Consider the following 22,173-nt stretch of genomic DNA (forward strand, 5'->3'; position numbering starts at 1 on the left):
CTCGTTCTGCGTGATTATTGCCGAATCCTGAGTCCATCCGGAACATAAGTGATGACAAGGATGGGATTTGGCAATTAAACAGTGGAACTCACTAGTGGAGTGCATAGCTAGGTGACGTCGTGCCACTGGATAGACATTGTGCTATTGAAACAGTGGAACTCACTAAGACGAGTGCATAGCTACATGAGGTTGTGCCACCAGATAGAAATCGTGTTCGTGCTGATTGTGTTTGTGGTCTTTATTGTGTGTGCGACATGCGGTGGTTCTTTTTCGGGAGAGCTGCAGGCAGCACTGGCGACTGCAGTGAGGATGTGCCTCCAAGGGAATGCCCTGAATGGGGGCCAGAACCATGGAATGCTCTACGGAACTGATGGGAGACCTGCACCCGGGTATCTCCAGAAACGTGGACTCAGAGGGACCCCATGGCGGTGTTACAGTATTGGGGGTCGGTTTGGGGAGACTGACCGTACTAAGTACTCAGTCCGACTGGAACATGCCGGTTGGATGGGAGTTGCTCTGCTGTGTGCGTATAAGATTTTAGCAGGGCAGCTAAAGGAGGAACAGGAGAGGAATCAGCTCCTCCAAGAGCAGTTACAGGCAGTCCGAGCCACCCAGGTGCTGCAGAGGCAGGCTCTGCTGGAGGTCAATGATCAGAGGGAGCTCCTGGAGGAGAAATGTGCTAAATTGGCGACAGAGTACATGGTACGAGTGGTAAAGAACAGGAGAGGGAGAAAACTGGGGCAGAAGGGGAGCCAGGTGCAGACCATTGTCATCGACCCTGACGGGGGCCCGGAAACTTGGGATGGGGATATTTGGGAATCAGACAAGGAAGTCCCCATACCAGAGGAGAAGGGCCCATCGCAGGACAAACCAAAAAGGCAAGCCGCCCCGGTAATAGGAAGCAAAGCTGTGCTGCCAGGGCCAGGACAAGTGGTGCGACAGGATGAACTAACCGATTTCACTCCCGAAGATATTAAAAATCTGTTGAGCAAATACAAACAACAACCCATGGAGAAATCACAGTCCTGGATGGTAAGATTAATGGAAGAAGGGGCCGATTCGGTGATAATTGACAGTGTCGATGCCTCGAGGTTTTTGGGGTTAACTAATGACATGTATGTACAGTCTGCCCTGTGAAGAGCGGACAGAAGCGACAAGAGTCTTATTGCTGTGGTAACCGAGGGTCTCACTTACCGCCACACTAATGACAGCGATTGGCCCCCATTCAGCTTCTCCTGGGTAACTATAAGACAAGGGTGCCACATGCTTAATGCAGAGGCCTTGAAGATTGCTATAGAATTGGGAAGTCCAGAGCTTTATTTACAACAGCCGTTGTTACCTGGGATGCAAAATAAGTTGTTGGAGGGATGCCCAGGAGCATGGTGCCCCTATCTAATTCCAGTTCTGATGTCAGAACAAGGAAACCCTATTGAGAACATAACTGAAAAATTGCAACAGATAGGGGACCTTCCAGGATTGGTGTTAGAGGTGGATGGAAAAGGCAGCAGTGAGAAAAGAGGGCTGAGTGGGAACGCAGGGTCGGAATCTGAGAAGCGAGCTCGGCTCTTCTGTCTGCTTTTACAGAAGGGCGTTGATAGACAGGAAATTGATGGGAAACCAACAGAAGTATTACACCAACTAGCACACCGATATAATGTCCAGGCGACCAAGCAACGCTCAGGAATAACGTCCAAGGCTGATAGATCACAGGTATTGCACCCGCAGGAGGATGTAGAGTGGATAGTGTTACAATTCAGACCAAAGGAAGAACTGGAACCAGTTTTTTCCCCTCAGGAGAGGCTTGGACGCCCAAAACAAGAATAGGGGGATGGCCAAGCTCCAGTGTCCGAAAGGTTCCAGTGTAACATCGCTCGCCAAGATGATCGACCATTCGTTACAAGTACCATTTATTTGTCGGAACAAAACAGACAAATGGTTCGTGCCTTGGTGGACACGGGAGCGGAGGTCAAAGTATTGCACAGGAACCCAGAAAAGCGCAGAGGTGAAGTAACCTTCGTTTGGGGTTTGAGTGACCAGCCTGTCAAGGGAAAACTTGCGACCGACTGCCATCAAGCTATACACATATACATCAAGCTATACACTCTTTAAGCTGCTGGAGTGCTGCAACCAGGGAAGGTCCAGATGATTCAATCAATCAGAGTGCCCAACAATAGAGGGTTGGCCAAAGAGTGGACGCCCCTTACCCTGATGAGAGGGATACCCCATGTGAATCGTGCAATAGCCACCTTGACTGCAGTATATGAATCTGGAGTGAACTCTAGTACCTTCCCTGCTAGGGAAGGGTTGGTATTAAACCATAGAGGAATACTTGAATGGGATCCCAGGGGAGGATTTCTGGAAAATTAAGCCCCCTCCCCGCCCCATTCATTTTGTGCCTCCCCACCACAAGTGGATCAGATGTTCCAGGGAAGGAGGAGGATTGGGAGATGGTGTTGAAATGGAGGGGGCAAGAATCAAAATAATCCCTGAGATGGCGAAAACAGGATTCTTGAAAACTAAGGCAACTGCCCTCCCTCCCCATCCACCCTCCCACACCCTGACCTGCCCCTCCCACCTTCCCCTGCAAGTGGACCAGATGTTCTGGGGAAGGAGGAGGATTGAGAGCCGTACTCTGACTTGTATCCTTGCAGAGAAACTAGGGACATAACTTCAGTATAGAATACAAGAATGAAGCAACAACCAAGCTCCAGTATGAGGGGCACAGAAGGACCAGCGACCCCATGTAGAGATCATTAGGCGTGCTGAAAGCACTGGGAATTGAACAAAATAATGTGTCCCTTGTTCTTCATTGCACCCAGACCCAGACATGGGTGCAGAGTGTCCTTGCAAGTATATCGAGAGACGGAGACAACAGAGTCCTCCCCACCAAGATCTGAAAAAATGGTGTGGGATGTGGCCACAGAGAAAGAGCGACAGCTTCAAGCATGATGGAGACCTGCGAACTTCACCCATGACCAGGTCCTCCACGCAGTTATCACCTATGTACTGGCCCTGGTGGATGTCACCGTCGAGAAGGTTTATCTGTGCTCTACTTGCCCCTACCCCCAAAGATGATGCCCTTAGGGCGAGCAATGTTTCCTTTTGATACCAAAGAGGGTGGATGCCATTATGGGATCAATCTGCAGAGCAATAATAAAACCCTGTTAGCTTATGTAGGGGAAGGATGCGTGTATTCTAGAACAACATGTAAATATGTGCTAAGTAATGAAAGTTATAACCAGACTGTGTTTAATGACTCTAATATGTGCACTCACAATGTAGTTATTATTAGAGGCTGTGATTTTGTGTATGTTAGGCATATTTAATGAGAATTTCTGTGTGTTGCCATAATAGCGGCTTGCTACTGCATGAGGCAAGTGAGACACTACCTTGATGACCAGCTGAAAAGTCTAAGCGCCTCCTACCATAGTCAAGGGCAAGACTGGGTTGACCTCTGTGTTTGCCACCAAGAAGAACCTCGAGCTCCGCTGTTGGCTGCAACCCATTAGGCGTTGAGCAGTAGGGACACGTGCCATGCCAGACCTTGATGTGAGTGATGGCCACCTCTCTCTGAGGGTCATCTAGGAGGCAAGTGTAGACCAAGCAGCCTGCTGCTGGCATGAGTGACAACATAATTAACTTGTGACTAAGTACACAGAACTTGCCAGAAAATTGCTTATGCTAGCTCTGCTAACTCACATGTAGGCCTGCTGGACTGCTTACGCTACCCTGCACAGCAGGAGGACTTACTATTTTACAGACCAGGTTCAAAAAAAAAAAAAAAAAAGGCAAGAATGTCATTGCTCGAAGGCGTTGGCTCCAGGGATCACTACCGCACAAGCATTGACCACGCTATGCAGACTGGGATGCTGGCTAGCAAAATCCAGCAATGCTACAACGAGAGCTTTGTCATAATTGTTGGTAGATGTAGACTTGGTTCAGTATGCAACCGCGCTGCGACAGATATGCTTCTGCTTTTGCATGGCCACAGGTGTGAGGAGGCAAAGGGCATGTGCTGCATGACTCTAAGCGACCACACCACATCTATGCACGCCCAGGTCCAGACGTTACAGCAATTGACTCACCAATTGAGTGGGTGGTGATTGGACTCCATTCGGACAATGGATGTGGGGTTGGCCATGGCTACAGAAACTATTATTAGTGCTATTATTTCTATTTACAATATTATTATATGCTGTATCCCTTTGCATAATAATGCTGACACAAGGCATGGTTGAGACTGCTATGAAAATGCTATCTGTTTGGGTGCTTGACTGTGATAGATTGACCTCTACAGATCATGGGGTGGCATGTATGGGAGATGGAAATTTCTATGATCTGTAGAGTCATAAAAATCTCCTGCTGGAAGCAGAGGCCAGATCTTGAGAACAAAGATGTTTGCCTGCCTAGGCTGAGCAATAAGGAGTGTGGATGCAGCTGCTCAGCCCAGTTCACAGGCAGCCCCTTCCAAAAACCTGTCGAAGCCGGCCGCTCAACCAGGCTTGTAGCCAACTTAACCACAGACATCCTCCAAACTAGCTTTGGAGACCAAACACCCGGAAATGAGGAAGAAGAGGAGGAAGGCAGGACCCTCGAATTGAGGGCTGGGACTCCCCACTGGTATGGGCGCCTGCACACCCAGGGGGGAAGAGTTGCACAACTGAAGGCAGAGTTTGCCCCCCTGGCCTGCCTCCTGGGTCATAATGACCCTGTGTGCCAGGATGCATCGAGCATAAAGGGGACAGTGCGGAGAGAGCGGCGGGGAGGAGAAACTCCTAACTCTGAGACCTACGCTGTCTCTGCAGGAGCCGGTCAGCAATTCTCTCTCTCTGATCTGCCAGCTTGAGAGGATGTTCAGGTCCAGTATCCCACCAGCAGGTGTCACCTTGTGAGTAGTTATCCATACTTTGCTGCTTTTATGTGCTTTCACCTGAATAAATGCTCGATGTAGCCACCTCGTTCTGCGTGATTATTGCCGAATCCTGAGTCCATCCGGAACAGAAGGCTGCATGAAAGCCCATAGGATTCCTCTGGCCTTGTGTTTACGGGGAGGCCGCATGAAAGCCCGTGGGCCTCCCCAGCCAAGTGCACATGGAGGCCCTGGGAAGACACATGAAAAGCCATAGGGTCACCCCAGCCCAGTCCGCACGGAGGCCCCAGGAGGCTGCACGAAAGCCTGTAGCTCCCCAGAAACCATTGGCGACACACAATGACAGCCTTTTGCTACAGGAGACCACTAAAATATCCAACAGTGATACAAGCGAAAAATAAAGAAACAGCTTACAAATGAGAAATAATCTCCACTACTTCACGCAAAAGCACAGCCATTACTGAGCAAGCACGAACTGTTTCTTTTTGAGTCTGACACTGAAGACACCAGTTAACACCACAAGGGCACTTCCGAGCACTCGTTCATCAGCGAGTTGAGGAGGCAAATTCATGACATAAGACACTTCAGCCTTTCAAAAAGCATTTTATTTTTGTAGTACTTAGAGATATGAATAGGGTTTGTACATGTTTTCCATAGAAAAAAATATATGATACTCATATGAGCGTCTGGATTAACAAACAGTCCAATGATATTTTGCAATGACTGCACAGAAAAACTTAAGTGCATGAGGTCATGTAAGGAGAATGAACAGTAAGTGGTGCATTCAATGTTCTCTGCACATTTTTCTATGCAAATGAATATCCTAAAATAGCTTCAGTGAAAGCAGCATAGAAAGAGGCACATAAAGATGGCTGAAAGTGATGATAAAAATGCAGGTCTTCAAGTTGTGAACACAGAGGACCAGGCAAACAATTACTTCTGCAAACACTTCTTTTTTCCTATTGGGGTCCTATTTCTGGTTCACCTAGATCACTCCTGAACATCTAAAGTCGTAATAATAATAATAATACAGATAATTTCAGATATTTCATTTGGTATAAGCACTACTGGGAATTAAGTGTTAGTACTAACAGTGTCTGACCAAATACATTTCAACCTTTTCTAAGCTCCGTTCACTGAAAAAGCTAATTTTATTCTTTAAGAGTTAAGAAGTTCCTTTCAGAAACAGAAAACTCTTGCAGACTTAAAAAGTCCATGACAGACTTTCTAAACCAGCACCTCAGATCTTGCAACAAACTCCTCAGTCTGATAGAAAACTATGCCATGAAGAGGCCTGTCACTACAGATCGCTGTGTACAGAGTAGCTCTTCCCTGGCTCACGGCCAATCGCCACTCTGGATTCTACAGTGACAGAGCTAAATTTCAGGCAGTGTCATCACCTGAGAGCAGCACCACACACTCCCCTTGTCCCTTCGGAGCTGCAGTGACCGGCAGGAGCAATTCCCTCGCTGCCATCCCGCAGGGACTCCACCACTGTGGGAACTGCATTGGCCTTCAGTATGTCCAAGTAGAGGAGGTAGTCCTGGAGACAGGCTGGTAGTGGCAATCCACGGATAAAGCTCTCCGGCCGCAGACGCTCGCTCTTCAAAATGGACCAGATCTCAAGACGACAAAGATGAGACAAGGGAGGAACGATGGCTGAAAAATTTAAAAAGATGAATCAAACAGTGAACAGAAATACGGGAGCACGTGGCTTGTGCACAGTTCCCCGATTCAGACAGCGCCCCGTGTTTGTACCAGATAAGCAAGCAGAGTTCTTGGTTGCCAAGGTCCCTTGTCTGCTAGAGAATGACTATTCAGGAGCTTAAGTACAGAGTATAGTCCTTATGTGAAACAAAAAAAGCAAAACAAATAAACAAAATAAACCCTTAAACTTCTCAAAATTTTTCAGCAATGTTTTATCCTTGATCAGAAAGTTTCATCCAACCTGCCTAAAACAACCAGCTGCCTGGAGAGAGAGAAGCCCATGCCAGATTACAAGAAATGAAAAATAAGGAAGTCCAGTAAATCAAGCAACAACAACAAAATAAAAGGTAAAAAGGTAACATATTCTTCCAGAATAGTATTAAATAGCAACAAGACTCATTTATTTTTGTTGAAGTCATTGCTATTTTAACTTGACTTCCTGTAATGGATTAAGACCTGCCAAGACCACTACACATTTTTGTACGGAACACTTAAAGTTATTTGCATTCTTTGACATGAAATGAGAAACTAGTGCTCAGGATCCTCTTCTCTTTTTCTCTTGTGATTATACACAGGAGTCATAGGTGCATACAAACTCTCAGCTTATTTCAAGGCAATACTGACAAGCTGAGTATTAGTGCTGTCACAGCATGAGTTCTAAGGTCTTCTATAACGTGTCTTTTAATAAATATTCTTAATGCTTACAGTGACCTCTGGAAGAACAGAGTGTAGCTGGAATAAGAGAGAGCACCTCCAATGCCCTTTCACTTTATACAGTCCTTTGTAAACTAGCATATAATACCAAAGGTTTGCACTGTGTCTAAGACTTTACCAAATAATTTGACCAGGGACAACCCCTTCATTCAAAGATATATAAAAATGTGTCTGTAAAAGTACAGTCAAGCAAGCTTTCATATTATAGTATAGCTTATTCTGACACGAACCTCAAGATTTGGCCTCAAATACAACAACACTAACATCAATTGCATGATAGTAAGCCAGCAAAATTCCACTAGACAGAAGCCTCCAAAAGGACTTGCCCTCTTCCAACTGCTGCTCACAGCTCCTTTATACACAAGTTACATTTCTCACTACCTTCTGACAAGCCTCCTGTTCTGACCAGGACAACCTTGCAGCTTCAGCAACTTGGGGCTTCAAACCAGAACACAACTATTAGACCAAGCTTTTCTTCACTCACATCAGGAACATACCTAAAGGAACACAAACCTAAGACATCACATGGAGCTCTCGCTAAAAGCACCAGAAAAATGCAGACCCAAGACACAGACAAGCTTTGTAGCTATGCAGAAGTTGATCTCTATTTGACTGCAAGAAGAAATAAAGGCCAGGCTAGTTAAAAAGGGAATTCTTGTTTAAAACTGACCTCCAAAGGAGATTTGGGTTTTTTTTTTTAGATGTTGTGAGAGACACCTAATCAAAAAGAACACAGACTGAACTAAGGCTGAGGAAACATTAAAAGCATTAAAGGAGGCAGAAGACCAGGGTCTCTGCCAGCAGCATCAAGCAGCAGAAAGACAATGGGGAGCAATTGCGTTGGCAAAGGTGCCTGGGCAAGAGCCTGGCTGCGAGAGCAGTTCAAACGAGGAGGAAGGAGAGACAGGAAGAGCAGCAGAAGCAGCAGAGAGGACCCCTTCTGCTGAAGGCACCGAGAGGCAGGTTCTGCACAAAAAGGCTAATTTCACTGACCAAAGGCTCAGGTGCAGACATTACATCATGTCTGCCGGCCAACGGAAAACAAAAGGCAACTCCCAAGCAGAGCTTAGCATAACCTATTCATTATTAAGAAGTGGTAGTTCATTTGTTTGCTTGTCTCTTTATTAACTGACAATCACACACTATCTTTGCCATCCCTTCCCCTAACCAAGCAGCCCAGGGTTATGTGGCTCCCATATGCAATGGGATGACTTTTATTTCAAGAGCAGGAGGGCAGCAGAGCAACAAGAGCTTTTGTAAAGCCCAGGAGCTTCTTGTCAAACATGGACCTGTCACCGGGGGAGCAGGATTATTGGAAGGTACCCAGTGCCTGGAGAGGGGCCTCCCGAATCCCGCTCCACCTCGGAACGGACATAACCAACTCCCAACCCTGAGGATGCAGAGACGAATCCCCTACCTTGGTCCAGGCACCCAGCCCTGGGAAGCAACTTGCTCAAGAACAGCCTTTACTGCAACGTCCTTCTCTCCAGCACTCCTTCAATTCTGAACATGCGTTTTTTAATTACTTGACGTTGTATTGCCATCATGCATTAGCACTAACAGCAGCACAAAACACTGTTTTCCATGTACATCCTGGAAACTGGTATATACAGAGGACTTTTTTCCCCGATTGAATCTTACCAAAATGACTACTTAGAATCCAAGTGGAACCCTCCTTGTAGTCTGAAAGGTTTCGTTCTACAGCTGGAGGAAGTCTCTTCCAGTTGGTGAACTCCAGGACAAAGTTAAGGGCATCCCCATTGACAGAATAAATCCTACGTAACAATAAAATCCCACAAATCATTTAATTTTGCAGAATAGCATAAAAATTATATTGGGGGGGAAAAAGGAGCAGGAATGCTTTTATTATTTCTGATAGAGCCTTAACCATCTACATCTGAAGCACAGCAACAAAAAACACTGAAGAGAATTCCAAACTAATGCTGCCAGGACAGCCCTTTAATCTTGCAATTACATCTTCCCCCTTTACTTTTAAGAAGTTAGACTGCAATGGCTGAACTGTTCTAAAATTTACAGGCCCCAGTAATAGGCAGAATTCTCCTTCCCATTAACAAATTGTCCCATTTCCAACTAGATTTTAAGGCCTTGTTATGAGGATATTAAAATATTTTCCATCACATTTGGAGAAAAATTCATACCACTTTTTTTTTTTTTTTAAATTAAATCAATACAGAATTCACAAGTATTTCAAATGCTCCTGTCTCCAGAGATTGCTTCTCGGCCTATGTAGAAATCAGTATGATTTACATTTCAAATCTTTACAGTGTCTAAAGAACTTTCAATAAGACCTCAGCTCGGTAGCGCAGCAAGTATAAGCAAGTATAACTAAACTGCTGCAGTGTTATGTATGATGAAAAACCATACCATTTAACGGAGTAACCTCCTAGTTAAATGCATACACATCTGAAATTTCACCTGAAACAAAAGCTCTCACCACAGAAAAATCGCATAGTAGGAGTTTTTAGTTAAGGTTATTTTATGTCCTTTCTGTGTTTTTAAAAAATACCATATTGTTTTTCAACATTAAGAGATGTCTCGTTTGACTGCATTTCTACATTCACTGAAAAATACAGGAAAGATTTCTGGTAGCCTACGTTTCTTTAACAGACTGGTGGCTTTGCTTTGCACACTCAAAGTTAAACAAAAATTGTGGCTAACCAGATGTTTGATATCAAAATGGATAAGGAAGCCTTTATCCAGAGTAGAGAGAAAACAATTCTCACACTGACTTCCTTCCTCAAACAGGGAAGGAAATCGGTTTTACTGAACCTAGACTTTATCCATAAATCTTTCCCTTCAGGCCTTCCATGATCTTCTCTGCTTCCAGTTCATGGCAACAAATTATCAGGGACTGTCCCTTGAGTGCCCCTGAAAAAAAAAAAAAAAAAAAAACCTAACAAACTAGCAGATATTATTTAAAAAATATGTCTTACCACAACTTGCAGAGTAAATCCAATGGATTAAAGCCAGCCAAGAGGAGATGAGGCAGCCATTCCCTATACTGCTCGTGTGCTTTCACTGCATAGCTTATGAACTCCGGCAGCTGCTCCTCAGAAGGTAGCTCACACCCCAACGTCAAGAAGCGTCGGAACAAAGTAAACTTCCCATGCAACAGGCAATATCCCAAGTTAATCCCAAGGAGGGTGATCCCATATTTGAGGAGAATATCAATTAAATCAAAAAACCTATAAACAGGATACAAAGCATAGCATCTTGTTAGCATATCAGAGAAAACATCTGCCTTCTGAGTTTTACTAATTATCACTGTGTCCATAACACATCAGCTTAAAAGGCAAGGCTCTTTTAGGAGGCCCTAGTGAGCAACCCCAGTACTGCTCTTACATGGATGGAACAGCCTCGATAAGGTTTTAAAAAAATGCTATGCTATTGATTAATAACATGTAACAAGTACATATTGCAAACACCTATAATAAGATGATATGTGTGTGGATTTACATATATATGTGTATATTTGACTATTATATAATACTCTTTATATTATTTATGTATCCTTTAATATTTGGGGTTTGCAGCTTCTCTAGCAGGATGAAGACTCTGGGCAGCCTGTTCTAGTGTCATGGAACCACCTTCCAGGAAAGCGCTGGGTTCTGACGTGCAGGCGGAGTTTCCAGTGCTTCTATTTCCAGGATATGTATATGGGAAGGAACCTTTAATTACAGAAGTATGTCTAAAACATACTTCTATATACACCTATCTAAGCACAGCACAGGCATATGGAGAAAGTAAATCAGTATTTCCTAATAACTCTTCCTCACTAAAAAGCATCTAGCTAATTAAGAGTCTTGACTGATTCAACTACAGCATCAAGCCCGGTTCCCAGAAGACAGAGATGGGCTGATAAGGCTTTTTGAAAGCAGGAAAGCTAGACTGCAATTATGTTTGACAAGACTGCTCTTCAAAGAGATGGGCTTCCCAAAGGAGGTGTGAACAAGGTTGTGCAGCTCACGCACATAATCCAAACTCCGCACGTCACTCAGGTGCTTCAGGCTTAACTCTGTCATCTCCGGAGTGGAGGAAAGAGGGCAGAACAACTCTGCACATTCAGAAAGCAAAAACATGACAACACACTAGTGAATAATTTGAAAATAGGGAGGTATACATACTTTTTTTGGAAAACCATGCACATGGGCGATCTGCAGGCAAAGGTGAGGCACTTTTGAGCATCTGCACTGTAGCCTTGCTTAAGTAACATCTCCAGGCACTCCTCATTACCACCATAAATCGCTGAGTACACAGGGCTCACTTTGTCTTTTCCTTGATCACAGATCCGATCAGTAAGTGGTATGAGCAACTCCAGGATACTGCAAATATTTTAAATCACTGCTTATTTGGGAGGTCTTATCAAACAGTGACTTTTAATTTTCTGGTCAATTATCATAAACTCATTGCCACTTAAGAAGAAAAGCTTACTTATTTTTTCACTGTGGAGTCTGCTTAAGGGAAGAGCATTCCTCATTTCATCCATGTGACCACACAAAAATAACAGGCTTTGCCACTGATTTGCATCGTGGCTGGCTTAAAGAATGATATTACTGCACATACCCTTAAATTCTGAATCTGTTAGCAACAAACACATTCTGACCAAACCTTGATTGGCTATGTTATCCTACAGTCCATTTTACAGCAGTGTGTGCCTGGGGGGCTCATTTGGATCTCTAGAGTTTGGAGGTAAACTGAACATGTGAGTTGCAGACAAAAATGAATATTCACTTCTGCTCAACAGCACTCATTGAGAGACTGAAGCAGAAAAATCACTCTCACACCTCATGCCTTTGACTTACATTCCTCTCAGCTAGCAGGGATTAGTGAATAAACATGGGTTCCTTTGCCAGGAAAATTTACTGATGATGCTCAGAGGCTGCAAAGGCAGTGAAGGCAGCATTTGATTCAGAAACATTTCTAGTACTGACAGCTTGGCCAACTCATCTCTCGCTCTGAGATATTTTTCTTCATCTTTCTCAATCTATGACAGTCTGACCTCTTCATTACCCGAGTAGAGGCCTCAGTTTGAGGCACTTCGACAGCAATCAGCTGAGGAGCTACTTCTGCTAACAATCAAGGCAAAAGCAACTACACTAAAAACTTCTTCACAGGTGGTTCCCTTGCTTTAAGTGCTGTCACACGTGTGCAAATCCCAGGGGTCCTGAGGGAAGCTCCAAGGGACCTGCCACTCTAGGAATTCCTTTCCACCTGTAATCTTTCTGCTGCAAAGCCCCTTATTTCATTGGGATTGGGCAAAGCTATAAACACATTTTACAAGGATTACCAGAGCAGTTTTGTGGCTTTGATTTTCTGGCTGGTTCAGCTAATTCATTACTTGCCTATGATTCTTTCTGTTCCTTCAAGGACAGGACTATAATACTAATTAAGGGCTGTTCAAGTGATGTATAAAGCATATGCTATTGTTTTGTTTTGAATGAGAAAGCAATATGCCTACTATGTGATTTCTATCTGATTTCAACAGTTACTCCCTTTTTGGAAGCCCCTCTAAATTGCTTTGGAAATGGATCAGACCCAGGTTAGATGCTGAATTTTGAGCAATCGTTGACTTCACTGGAAATACAAACAAACCTTTAAAACCCGAAGAGTTTTAACCCTAAACCACAAATCAGTCTGACAACTTGTTTTTCCTCCTTTTCAAGCTGAATGTTCACTTTGCTGGTTAGGTTTTAGTAATCAGACTCATTCATGTGAAGATATCGTCCAATCACCTACTTCTTATGGCCCATTTCAGCTGCTGCGTGAATAGGTAACTGCCATTCCTCCTCATTACAGTAGAGGTTTGGGTCGGCCCCTTCAGAGAGCAACAGCTCCACGCACTTGGTGTGACCCTCCTGCGCCGCGATCAGCAGGGGAGTGGCTTTGTCCTTGGCCTGACAGTTGATGTTTGCACCTGCCAAAGAGGCCCATACTTTATGTGACAGATTCACAAAGTAAGCACAAAGCAAATGACAAATCAGTGTTAATTAGTAATTGCTTTTCACGGATCGACTTTGCCATGAAACCGTTTTCCACTGCAATATTAAAAAAATAAAAAATAAAAAATTTTACTAGCTTGTTGCTAGCTTTGTAAACTGTAAATGCAAATACACATATATATGTGTGTGTGTGTGTGTGTATATATATATATATATATGTGTGTGTGTGTGTGTGTGTGTGTGTGTGTGTGTATAAAGCATAGTGTTCTGATGATCATCTGAAGTCCTGTAAGTACAGCTTCGGGTTCTTGGGAAAAAAATAACTTATTTTCAAAAAACAGTAGAGTTTGGTGTGCGCACATTCCTTAGCACAAGGATCAGATGAGGAAACAGTGCTTTACATTATTTGTTCTATTTTTAGATTAATCATTGAAACATTGAAAAATCAAACATTGAAAAATGCAGTGGTGTGAAGTAATGGATCCTTAGATATTGATTATCTACGCTACACTAATAAAACTTAAGTAACAGGAAAATACATTTCTCCATATAAAGGACACTGCCATTATTCAATATGTCAATAATTTTGCTTTACTGACAAATTGTTAGGCTCATAACCCTGCAAATTATTAGCAGTGCATTGTATCCTAATAATAAAAAAATATGTAAGAAGCAGAATTATAAATCACATTCATGGCTTACATGTATAGTCCAAAAAATGAGCTTTATGTCTGATTTTCTTCTCTTAAGAGGAGAGAATATTGTCATGAGCCTGGGGGGCACCATTCCAGCTCCCTCCAAGATCAGCATAACAAAATAAGGCCACTTATGTAGTGCTATTGAGAGTTATTAGTAAGACCATGAAATCTGGTCCTTAACCTTCTCATGGGTTTGAATTCCTATTTCTTAGTATCACTTACAGATAAGTAGTTCAAATTCCTGAAATAACATGATTTCAGTAAATAAGATAGAGTTATGAAATTATGAAGTGCAGGAATAGAAGCAAAACTGTATCTGCTGGCAACCCAGTGCAAGCCCAGGAACAGTGAGGCTGAATGAATGATGACAATTACCATAGGACACAAGCATTCTTAAACTCTCCAGCCTCCCATACTGAGCAGCAACAAACAAAGGGGTAATTCCAAAGTCATCCTCACATTCCTTGTTTGCGCCTTTCTCCAGGAGAATTTTTATTATCTCAGTATGTCTCTGAAACACATAATTTTACTCTTAAACAAAAAGAACAGGAAACTGACCAAACCCATTTTCCCATAGATTCAAAACACAAACAGAAAAGATGCAATATAGTCCATTATCTAAATAAAAACTGAAAAGCTAGACAAATTTAATTTCATTTTTCCCATTAAACAGAAATGAAATTAGTACATTAGAACCATTAAGCAAACATATTTCTGTTCTAGAAATAGCTTGGATATTTCCTTATGATGAGATGCGAAAGAAAAGTCTTCTCCCCATCCCTGCCCCCCCCCCCAAAATATTTTAACAAATTCACTCCCCAAATATAATATATAACCTGATAACCACATTCAACCATTTATAATACTTAAATAGAAATTGCTACCCGATACCTTGTGTAGTTTCAGATGCACCGAAGAGTTTACATTTAGACTGCCTTATGGATTATGTGGTTTAGGAAAAATCCCTTCAAAAAAGGGTAAATTACAAAGCATCATTCAGAATACACCAATTACACAGAAATGATATGATGCACTTTCAGGTTACCTGAAAAGAAGCTTCATGCAAAGAATTCCATCCAGACCAAGAGTGATGTCCATTAACATTTGCTCCATGTTGAAGCAGAAGCTTTACAATGTCTGTATGTCCATTTTCAACAGCTTCAAACAGAATAGTTAAAAAAAGAAATATTTTTTTTACAGATATAAAATTAAAGGAGCCAGTACACAACTCAGACGATCTTGTCACCAAGTTCCCACTGCTATAACCATCGCTACTTTACATTTATTTTCCCCCTCAAAACCCGATTTCTTCTAAATGATTGTGCAGCACTGCTTACTATGATATTCATTGTCTGGTCTAAGTAACAAACACACACAACCTCTCTTCCAGCATTTTTGATATAAAGCAAATGATTTCTAACAGAGCCTTCTGTGCTTATTCCTAAGGAAATGCTATTTCTCTGCTTAGCTAGACTTTTATCAGACCAGCTTTAACACCAGCTTTTCTGAAACCATAACAACCTCCTCAGATACCTGTTTTCAGTGGGCTCAAAGGTTTAGGCTGGGGATGTTATCTTCTGAATATGCTCATGTATGACAACCCACACAAGCCACCTTGCTCAGCCCTGCCGGGCTGCATACACATTGCATGCCAATGTAAAATGTAGGTAACAGGGGTTTTGCCTTCTGACTTGCCACACAATTGCCACACAAAATAATTCATTATTATCAGAACTAATTCCCTATTTAACCTCATGGCAAAGAGGATGCGTACAATGTAGCTACAGCTACATACCAATATAAATTAAGACGGGAAAGAAATGATAACAGTTAAATCCCCCCAAAAGGCCACTGAAAGAAGTGGAGACTGGGCTCTCTCTAGTGCTACTATTCATTGCAACAGGCACAGTGATTCTGGCCACTGAAAGAGCTTAAACGTCTCCGTGTTTTACATATTTAAGATATATTTGTTGCTGAATAAAGCTTAATAATATTTGTGCAGCAAGTCAGAGGCTTGGAAGCCGAAAGCAACGGGATTTGTAAGAACTCCACGTTGGAGCTCAGAGACTCACCCTGCTAAATGCAATTTCACAATATGCACCTTTGCATCAAGATGTACCGAGCACAAACCCATGCTGCTGCAGTCAGCCCCTCAAACCTCAGTCCTTCAGATAAGAGAGAGCCTTCTGCTTATGCTTAATACACCTTTCCAAATGCCAGGTGAGCACAGAACAGTTAAATGCTAATGCAGACAACAGCTGCAATAAGATATCGAAGAGGTCATAGCAACAATTTCTAGTCAATTCCCCTTTCCTAAACCATGTTCTGCATGATAACCAACTTCAACCTTATTCTCAGCATTTTTATTCTTGCAGAAATGCACCTTTTAGCATTTATAGCTGATCTGCAAGATGCATCGCTAACCAGCAGACCACTTGCTATGCGAAACAAGGCACACACAGAAAGATCACTTAGTGATCTTCTGCAGACCATTTCTCTGAGGCAGAAGGCATTTGTCTGGAGATAAATAATGTGGCCATTGTTCTTCAATGACTTTTACAATCAATGATACACCGTATTTCACAGTGATTATCAGTAGAAACATTCTGGTTAAGTTAATACACTTCTAAAAAAGAAACCAAACTGAAAATATACTATTCCTCTTACCATCTAACATTTATAATTAGTGCTTATATTAGCGCAACATTGATTTAAGGCAGACCACAAAGCAGGCAAGGAATGAAAATATACCCGTTATATATATTTATGCTAGAGAACTGAGTTAGATATCTAAGGCTCAAAGCAAACAATACAAGCAAAGGCTGCTCTGTAAATGCCTTCCCTGAAAACTCTCAGCAGAGTATTCTACAGCCTACAAAATGTTCACGTGCATTATTGGCAAAATTTCAGTCAAGGAAGCCCTAACTCCAGCTTTGCACGAACAGGACAGAGAAAATCCTGTCACATGCTGCAGTGGAATGCGCCATGACACGGAGCAAGAGGCTCCTCCAAGGTTTCCAGAAGTTCCCAAGGAAACTGCTTCCAGCTACAGCTAATGCCACATGCGCATCTCGACCCTGCCAAAGGGAAGGATGCTCATGAGGAGCTGGGCTTCCTCGCATGGCTGTCCTGTCCTGTTGCTTAGCTCGGGCTGACGCCTGCTGGCCCACAGGCAACAAGCCCTTAAGCAACAGGCAGCTCTAGATCTGCCCTCTCTGCTCCTCTCTGTGCATCTAGGTGCTACCTTCAGGCATCTGCATAAGGAATTGGCATTTCCGTGGCTGTAAGACGGGCACTCCAAGCTTTATACAACCTGCCCTCAACATCATCTCCGCATTCAGCCTTGACATGGGCACATCTGGCCCATGATCTACCTCCCCCAGATATTTCCAGCTTTAGCACATGCTTCCAGCCATACAAAATGATTAATGAAAACTAACCTTTTCAAGCACAGCAGCTTTCCAACCACCCACTGTCCCTCCATCCACATCCCCTCACACCTAGGCAGGCTCTCCCATATTGTGCAAAGAGCCACTACCTGGTGCTCCTGCCATGGCAATGTCCCCTCAGGAGCTACCTGGAACAAGCAGTTTTAAGCAAGTAAGCTACTTAGCTGTAGGAAAGCAAAAAGTGAATGGGCTCCTAAATAAATCTAAACACAGTGCACAACTTGATCTTTTCCTTAGCTCAGTATAAAAATAAGAACTTGCCAATGAATGCTATGTTTATTGAGGATTAGCAAGGTAAAAACCCCTCATGGGTTTGATTTACTTGCATTAAAAAGGCCCTCCAACAGGGGATTATTTGCTTAAACAGCATGCTAACGATAAGACATATGAAGCATACACAAACTAGAGACTAAAATCTTCCGTCTGCAGGCATTTTTGAAGTGCTTGAGAATAACCAAACAACAGACCATAGGACTTAAGAACAATTTTTCTAAAAATCATCCATAAAATAAGTTTCATTTTAGAAGGTAAGAGGTATTAGAAATAGGTTGCAGCTTCTGTTTGATTAATTTTTGCATTTCATCACAGATGGCTAGTAGAGCACTAATTCTAATAAATAAGCATATGCAGAAATGCAACTCTACATATTAGTTTACACATAATAAAACCAAAAGATCTTCTGCCTATCAATTTCATAAGCTTTTACAAAATACCTTGACAACCTTTTGCTACAGGAGATCACTAAAATACCCAGCAAGTTTGTAACCGAAAAATACATCATGCAGAAGTCAATTAGAAGAGTCATTTAACACACAAAAATTATTTATTTCTTACAGATGTACCTGAAGACAGTCATGCAAACTTTAAAGCACTGACTTAATCAATGAGCACCTGCTCACAGAACATATGAAGAGAAAGAATTGGCCCACTCAGTATGTAAATAACTCGCTTCTTTTATAAAGACACAAAAGATTCTAGACCTTTTCTGCGCTTGAAAGAAACAAAGATATAAAAGTCTACTCTGTTTTACAACTTGATTTTGAAATGCAGTGCTGAGGCAGCAGGGAAATAGCAGACTATTTAAACCACTCCATCTCTGATTCTACAACCTTAGTATTTATACAAAAGGCTTCAAAAGATATGAAGCACGATAAGCCGTGAATAAACTTGGGGCTATAGCATGGCTCTTGCCTACATGTCAGTATTCTCAGGTCTCAAGCAAGCATGCATCACCTAGAAACAGCGGGGTGGTGGCTTCAGTAGTGACCTTATTAGGATCAGCTCCAGCTCCCAGAAGAGTGCTGACGCTTTCTGCACACCCGTGGCTGGCGGAGAGATGCAGCGCACACAGGCCTTCAAACGTCTCTGCTTGTAGGTACTTCTCAGATGGAGCTAAAAGCAAGGACCGTGGAAGGGGTATGTTTAGCAATAGATTAACACAGTTGTTTTCTTAAAATGAGTAATTGGAGATATATGGCCTACAGAGTACACTTGAACATGGTTTCAGACTATTGCAAGTATCAGTCATTGCTGGCTGTACATCCTTGGACAGAGATTGTTAAGGCAGAACCAGTTGTCATTCTGTTTCTTAACTAATCTCAGACACAGATAGCAAATACTTTAGAGCAGAAGGGAAAAAAAACCCACAGGACAGATTGTCCCACAATAAAGTGAAGAAGTACATTTGTTGCAATAAGTACAATTTTCCTCTTTGCCTTTTTAATGTAATGAGTGAAATCAGTATAGACAACCACTCTCTCTTGCATTCAGGAGGTAGTTCTAGGAGGTGGAGCTCAACATTTTTTTTGGATGGCTGAAGATAAATCCCATTTTGAAGCTTCAGTGAAAGCTGAAAGTGTGAAATTCACCCCAGTGAGACAATTCTTAACCATTAGAAACAGGATTGTATCTCAATAAGTTGCTTAAGCTCCCTGATTTCTCATGAAGTAAGTGCTTTCTAGAGCAAATGTAAGATTCTAGTTTCATAGCACATTTAAATATATTATGTGGCACTCGGGTGGGTTTTTAGTATATATGACCAGATTTTGATCTCCAAGAGAGGAATCTATAAACATACTAGGAAACTCTTCAAGAAACATCCATTGTGTAAGCAATATGAGGGAGCCTGACCTCATCAACAGTGTGCAATCTAACTCATCTTTGACATGACGAAGTGAGAGGGGGAAAAAAAAAAAAAACAGCATTTGTGTATGAGTTGGGTATGAGAACAAACAATTTGCATACAAAACAGAAGATTAAGGCTAGTGATCTTGCTTCTGTAAAACACAGAGAGCTACAGCTAACACAATAATCAGACCTTTCAAGGACCTAGGATGGGAAGAAGATATGAAGAGAATGTTTAGCAGAAGGAAGATGTGTTGTTATTTGATAGGTATGTCTAAAGGTTTAGGGAAGGAGAAGAAGATAGAGACAAAATGATTCCTACTATTTTTCATTATTATTAATCAACTTCTCATGATAGCATTTACTGTGTTATCATGAGTATTACCATGCTATTGTTTTGAATATTATCATATTACCATCACAGGTCTTATCATTTTGCCCAAAGAAATTTATTTTACTTAGTGGCTCTACACTGCTAGAGATTTACCAGATTATCCATCAGCATATTCTCTTTATAAGATGTGCAGCACTTCGCAGGAGCCTAACCAGCATCGTAGGTTGCCACCTAGAACCTAACCTCTAGTGAGCAGATCACATTAAATCAGACCAGAGGGTTGGCACGATGGAATGTTGACCAGGCTGTGCAGGAGCGAGAGATGATTGCTCTGAATGTTCTAGTAAGTGTGCTACAAACTCTAAGTCCATCTTATCCAGGCATCTGAAATAACAAAAGCTTCCAGAAGAGAGCCTGTGGTCACCTCCACCTGTCACTGTTACTGTCCGAATATTGGACACGCTCAGCTCTCATGTGTACAAAGAGCTCTACAACTACCAAAGGAAAAAATCTTTAAATGTAGGCCGCTGCCTACATCAGCTTTTTAAATACGACATAATATAGTTACTCCTCTGTATCATGAATAGAACTTCGGGAAGTGAGTATAGTTAGCACTGACTGCACATGTTTTCAACCAGGCAATAAAATATAATATCAAATAAACCTCTGTACAGAGTAAGAAAGTGCCTTTTTTTTTAGGAAAAAAAAAAAAAGATATCTAGTCAAATATTAGAAAGGTACCTTTAAATTTACTAGCCAAATAAGAATATGATGCAAGAAAGGCATTTGATTTATATTGGTTTATATCACAGAAGAATTTCAACAGAAATTCATACAATCTCATAACAAATTTTCCTTACCAGCCTGAATAAGTAGCCTCAGACATTCTCCTGAATTGCGGACTGCTGCTTCATGGATTGGCATCCATCCCCTGTTATCCGGGACATCAATGCTGTATCCCTCTTTAATTAGTTTCCTGAGCATTTTCACATTTCCTTCTCTAGCTGCAAGTCCCACAGCAGAACATCTATCAGAATAGGCCTCTGAGAAATCCATTCTTCACAAAGGAAACTCTGAGGCAAGGATGGGAAAATAAGAGAAATGAGGAGAGGAGAAAAAATAAGTATCTGTTAGTGTGAAATATACATTTACAGATTACAAAAGCCCAGAATAGTTTTAAATACATGGACAGAATCACTGGGTCTGTCCAGTTTGCCTCATTTCACAGGCATGTCCTATTGCTGAATGAACTATAAAATGGAGCCTTGCAGCAGCACCACTCACAAAGAAATATTTTGCCACATCATTTCAGTAACATTTTAAGTCTCACACAAAACTGCTTTGGTTAGTAACCCGTGCATCTTCGTATCATTACATCATGATGGTAACTATATCGCATGTACAGTCCTAGAGCAGGTAAAGCATTTCAGAAGTATCTTTTACTACTTTTAAAAGACTCACGCATGGTCTAAGTATATGGCACTGGCCTCAAAGCCATATAGTCTAGGGACCCAAATCTGTTTCTAATGAAATTCTGGTCAACCCCATGAGTTGGGAGAATACTTTTTTTTTTTTTTTTTTTTTTTTTGGAAAATGAGACACATCTAAATGGCTTTGACCAACGTTCCAAGTCTTGCCAGGCCAAGAAAACAAGTGCTACAGCTTCTTCTGTGAAATTTGCTCACCTAGACTTTTCTTTTTTCCTCCCCACACAAAAGGAAAACTCAAGCTCCACTAGTAGCTAAGACTTCCTCCCTAAGGTGTCAAGAGATATTCCTGAGCTGCAGACCCCATGAAGTTTGGAAACCTGAGAAGAGTTTAGAGTATCAAGCTTAGGAACCCAGCCCTGAGGAGGTAAGGCAAGGTGAATTGGCCTACCAAGGTGTCAGAGACACGTTTTCAGTTTTGCTTTGCTTTTTAAGGGGAGGAAAATCTCTTAACAAAACAAAACAACAACAAACCCACTGCTTTTCTCTCTTTTTACCCAATCCGAGGTTTCCTGAGACGCATTATGTGTGAGAGCATTAGGCAACTTACAATATGTAACTCCTAAAACACATGAGCAAAATGAGCGACCTTAGAAAACCAACTGCTTCCTAAAAGCAATCCCACTGAAGTGCCATGATGCCCGTTTGCAGCGACCCGGGCGCGTTCCTGAAGGGCACCCTCAGGCAGAGAGCCCGGGTGCACACGACTCCGGCAGAACCTGCAGGCGACTGCGGAGGCAGGAGCAGCTGGGGACAGCCAGGAGGCTCCGGAGAGGCCCAAAGGCCCCGCAGCAGCCGCGGCGGCTCCCGCCGCCCCTCCCGGCGCGGCC

At 42.4% G+C, this 22,173-nt stretch overlaps 1 protein-coding gene across 1 annotated transcript; it reads right to left on the bottom strand.

Moving 5' to 3' along the window:
* Window positions 1–6,236: 6,236 nt before the first annotated feature.
* ASB3 (ankyrin repeat and SOCS box containing 3) lies at window positions 6,237–20,925 on the bottom strand. Its single transcript, XM_010218132.2, has 9 exons — window positions 20,717–20,925; window positions 18,632–18,790; window positions 14,995–15,107; window positions 14,325–14,460; window positions 13,049–13,226; window positions 11,437–11,634; window positions 10,246–10,497; window positions 8,933–9,066; window positions 6,237–6,529 (listed from the first exon to the last, which is right to left on the bottom strand). Exons 1-9 carry the CDS (start codon window positions 20,910–20,912, stop codon window positions 6,267–6,269), a joined length of 1,629 nt encoding a protein of 542 aa, XP_010216434.2. The 5' UTR covers window positions 20,913–20,925; the 3' UTR covers window positions 6,237–6,266.
* Window positions 20,926–22,173: the final 1,248 nt, after the last annotated feature.

Source organism: Tinamus guttatus, unplaced genomic scaffold (assembly GCF_059628265.1).
Source record: "Tinamus guttatus ecotype Peru unplaced genomic scaffold, ASM5962826v1 Tinamus_guttatus_pri_ptg000241l, whole genome shotgun sequence".
Classification (NCBI taxonomy): Eukaryota; Metazoa; Chordata; class Aves; order Tinamiformes; family Tinamidae; genus Tinamus; species Tinamus guttatus.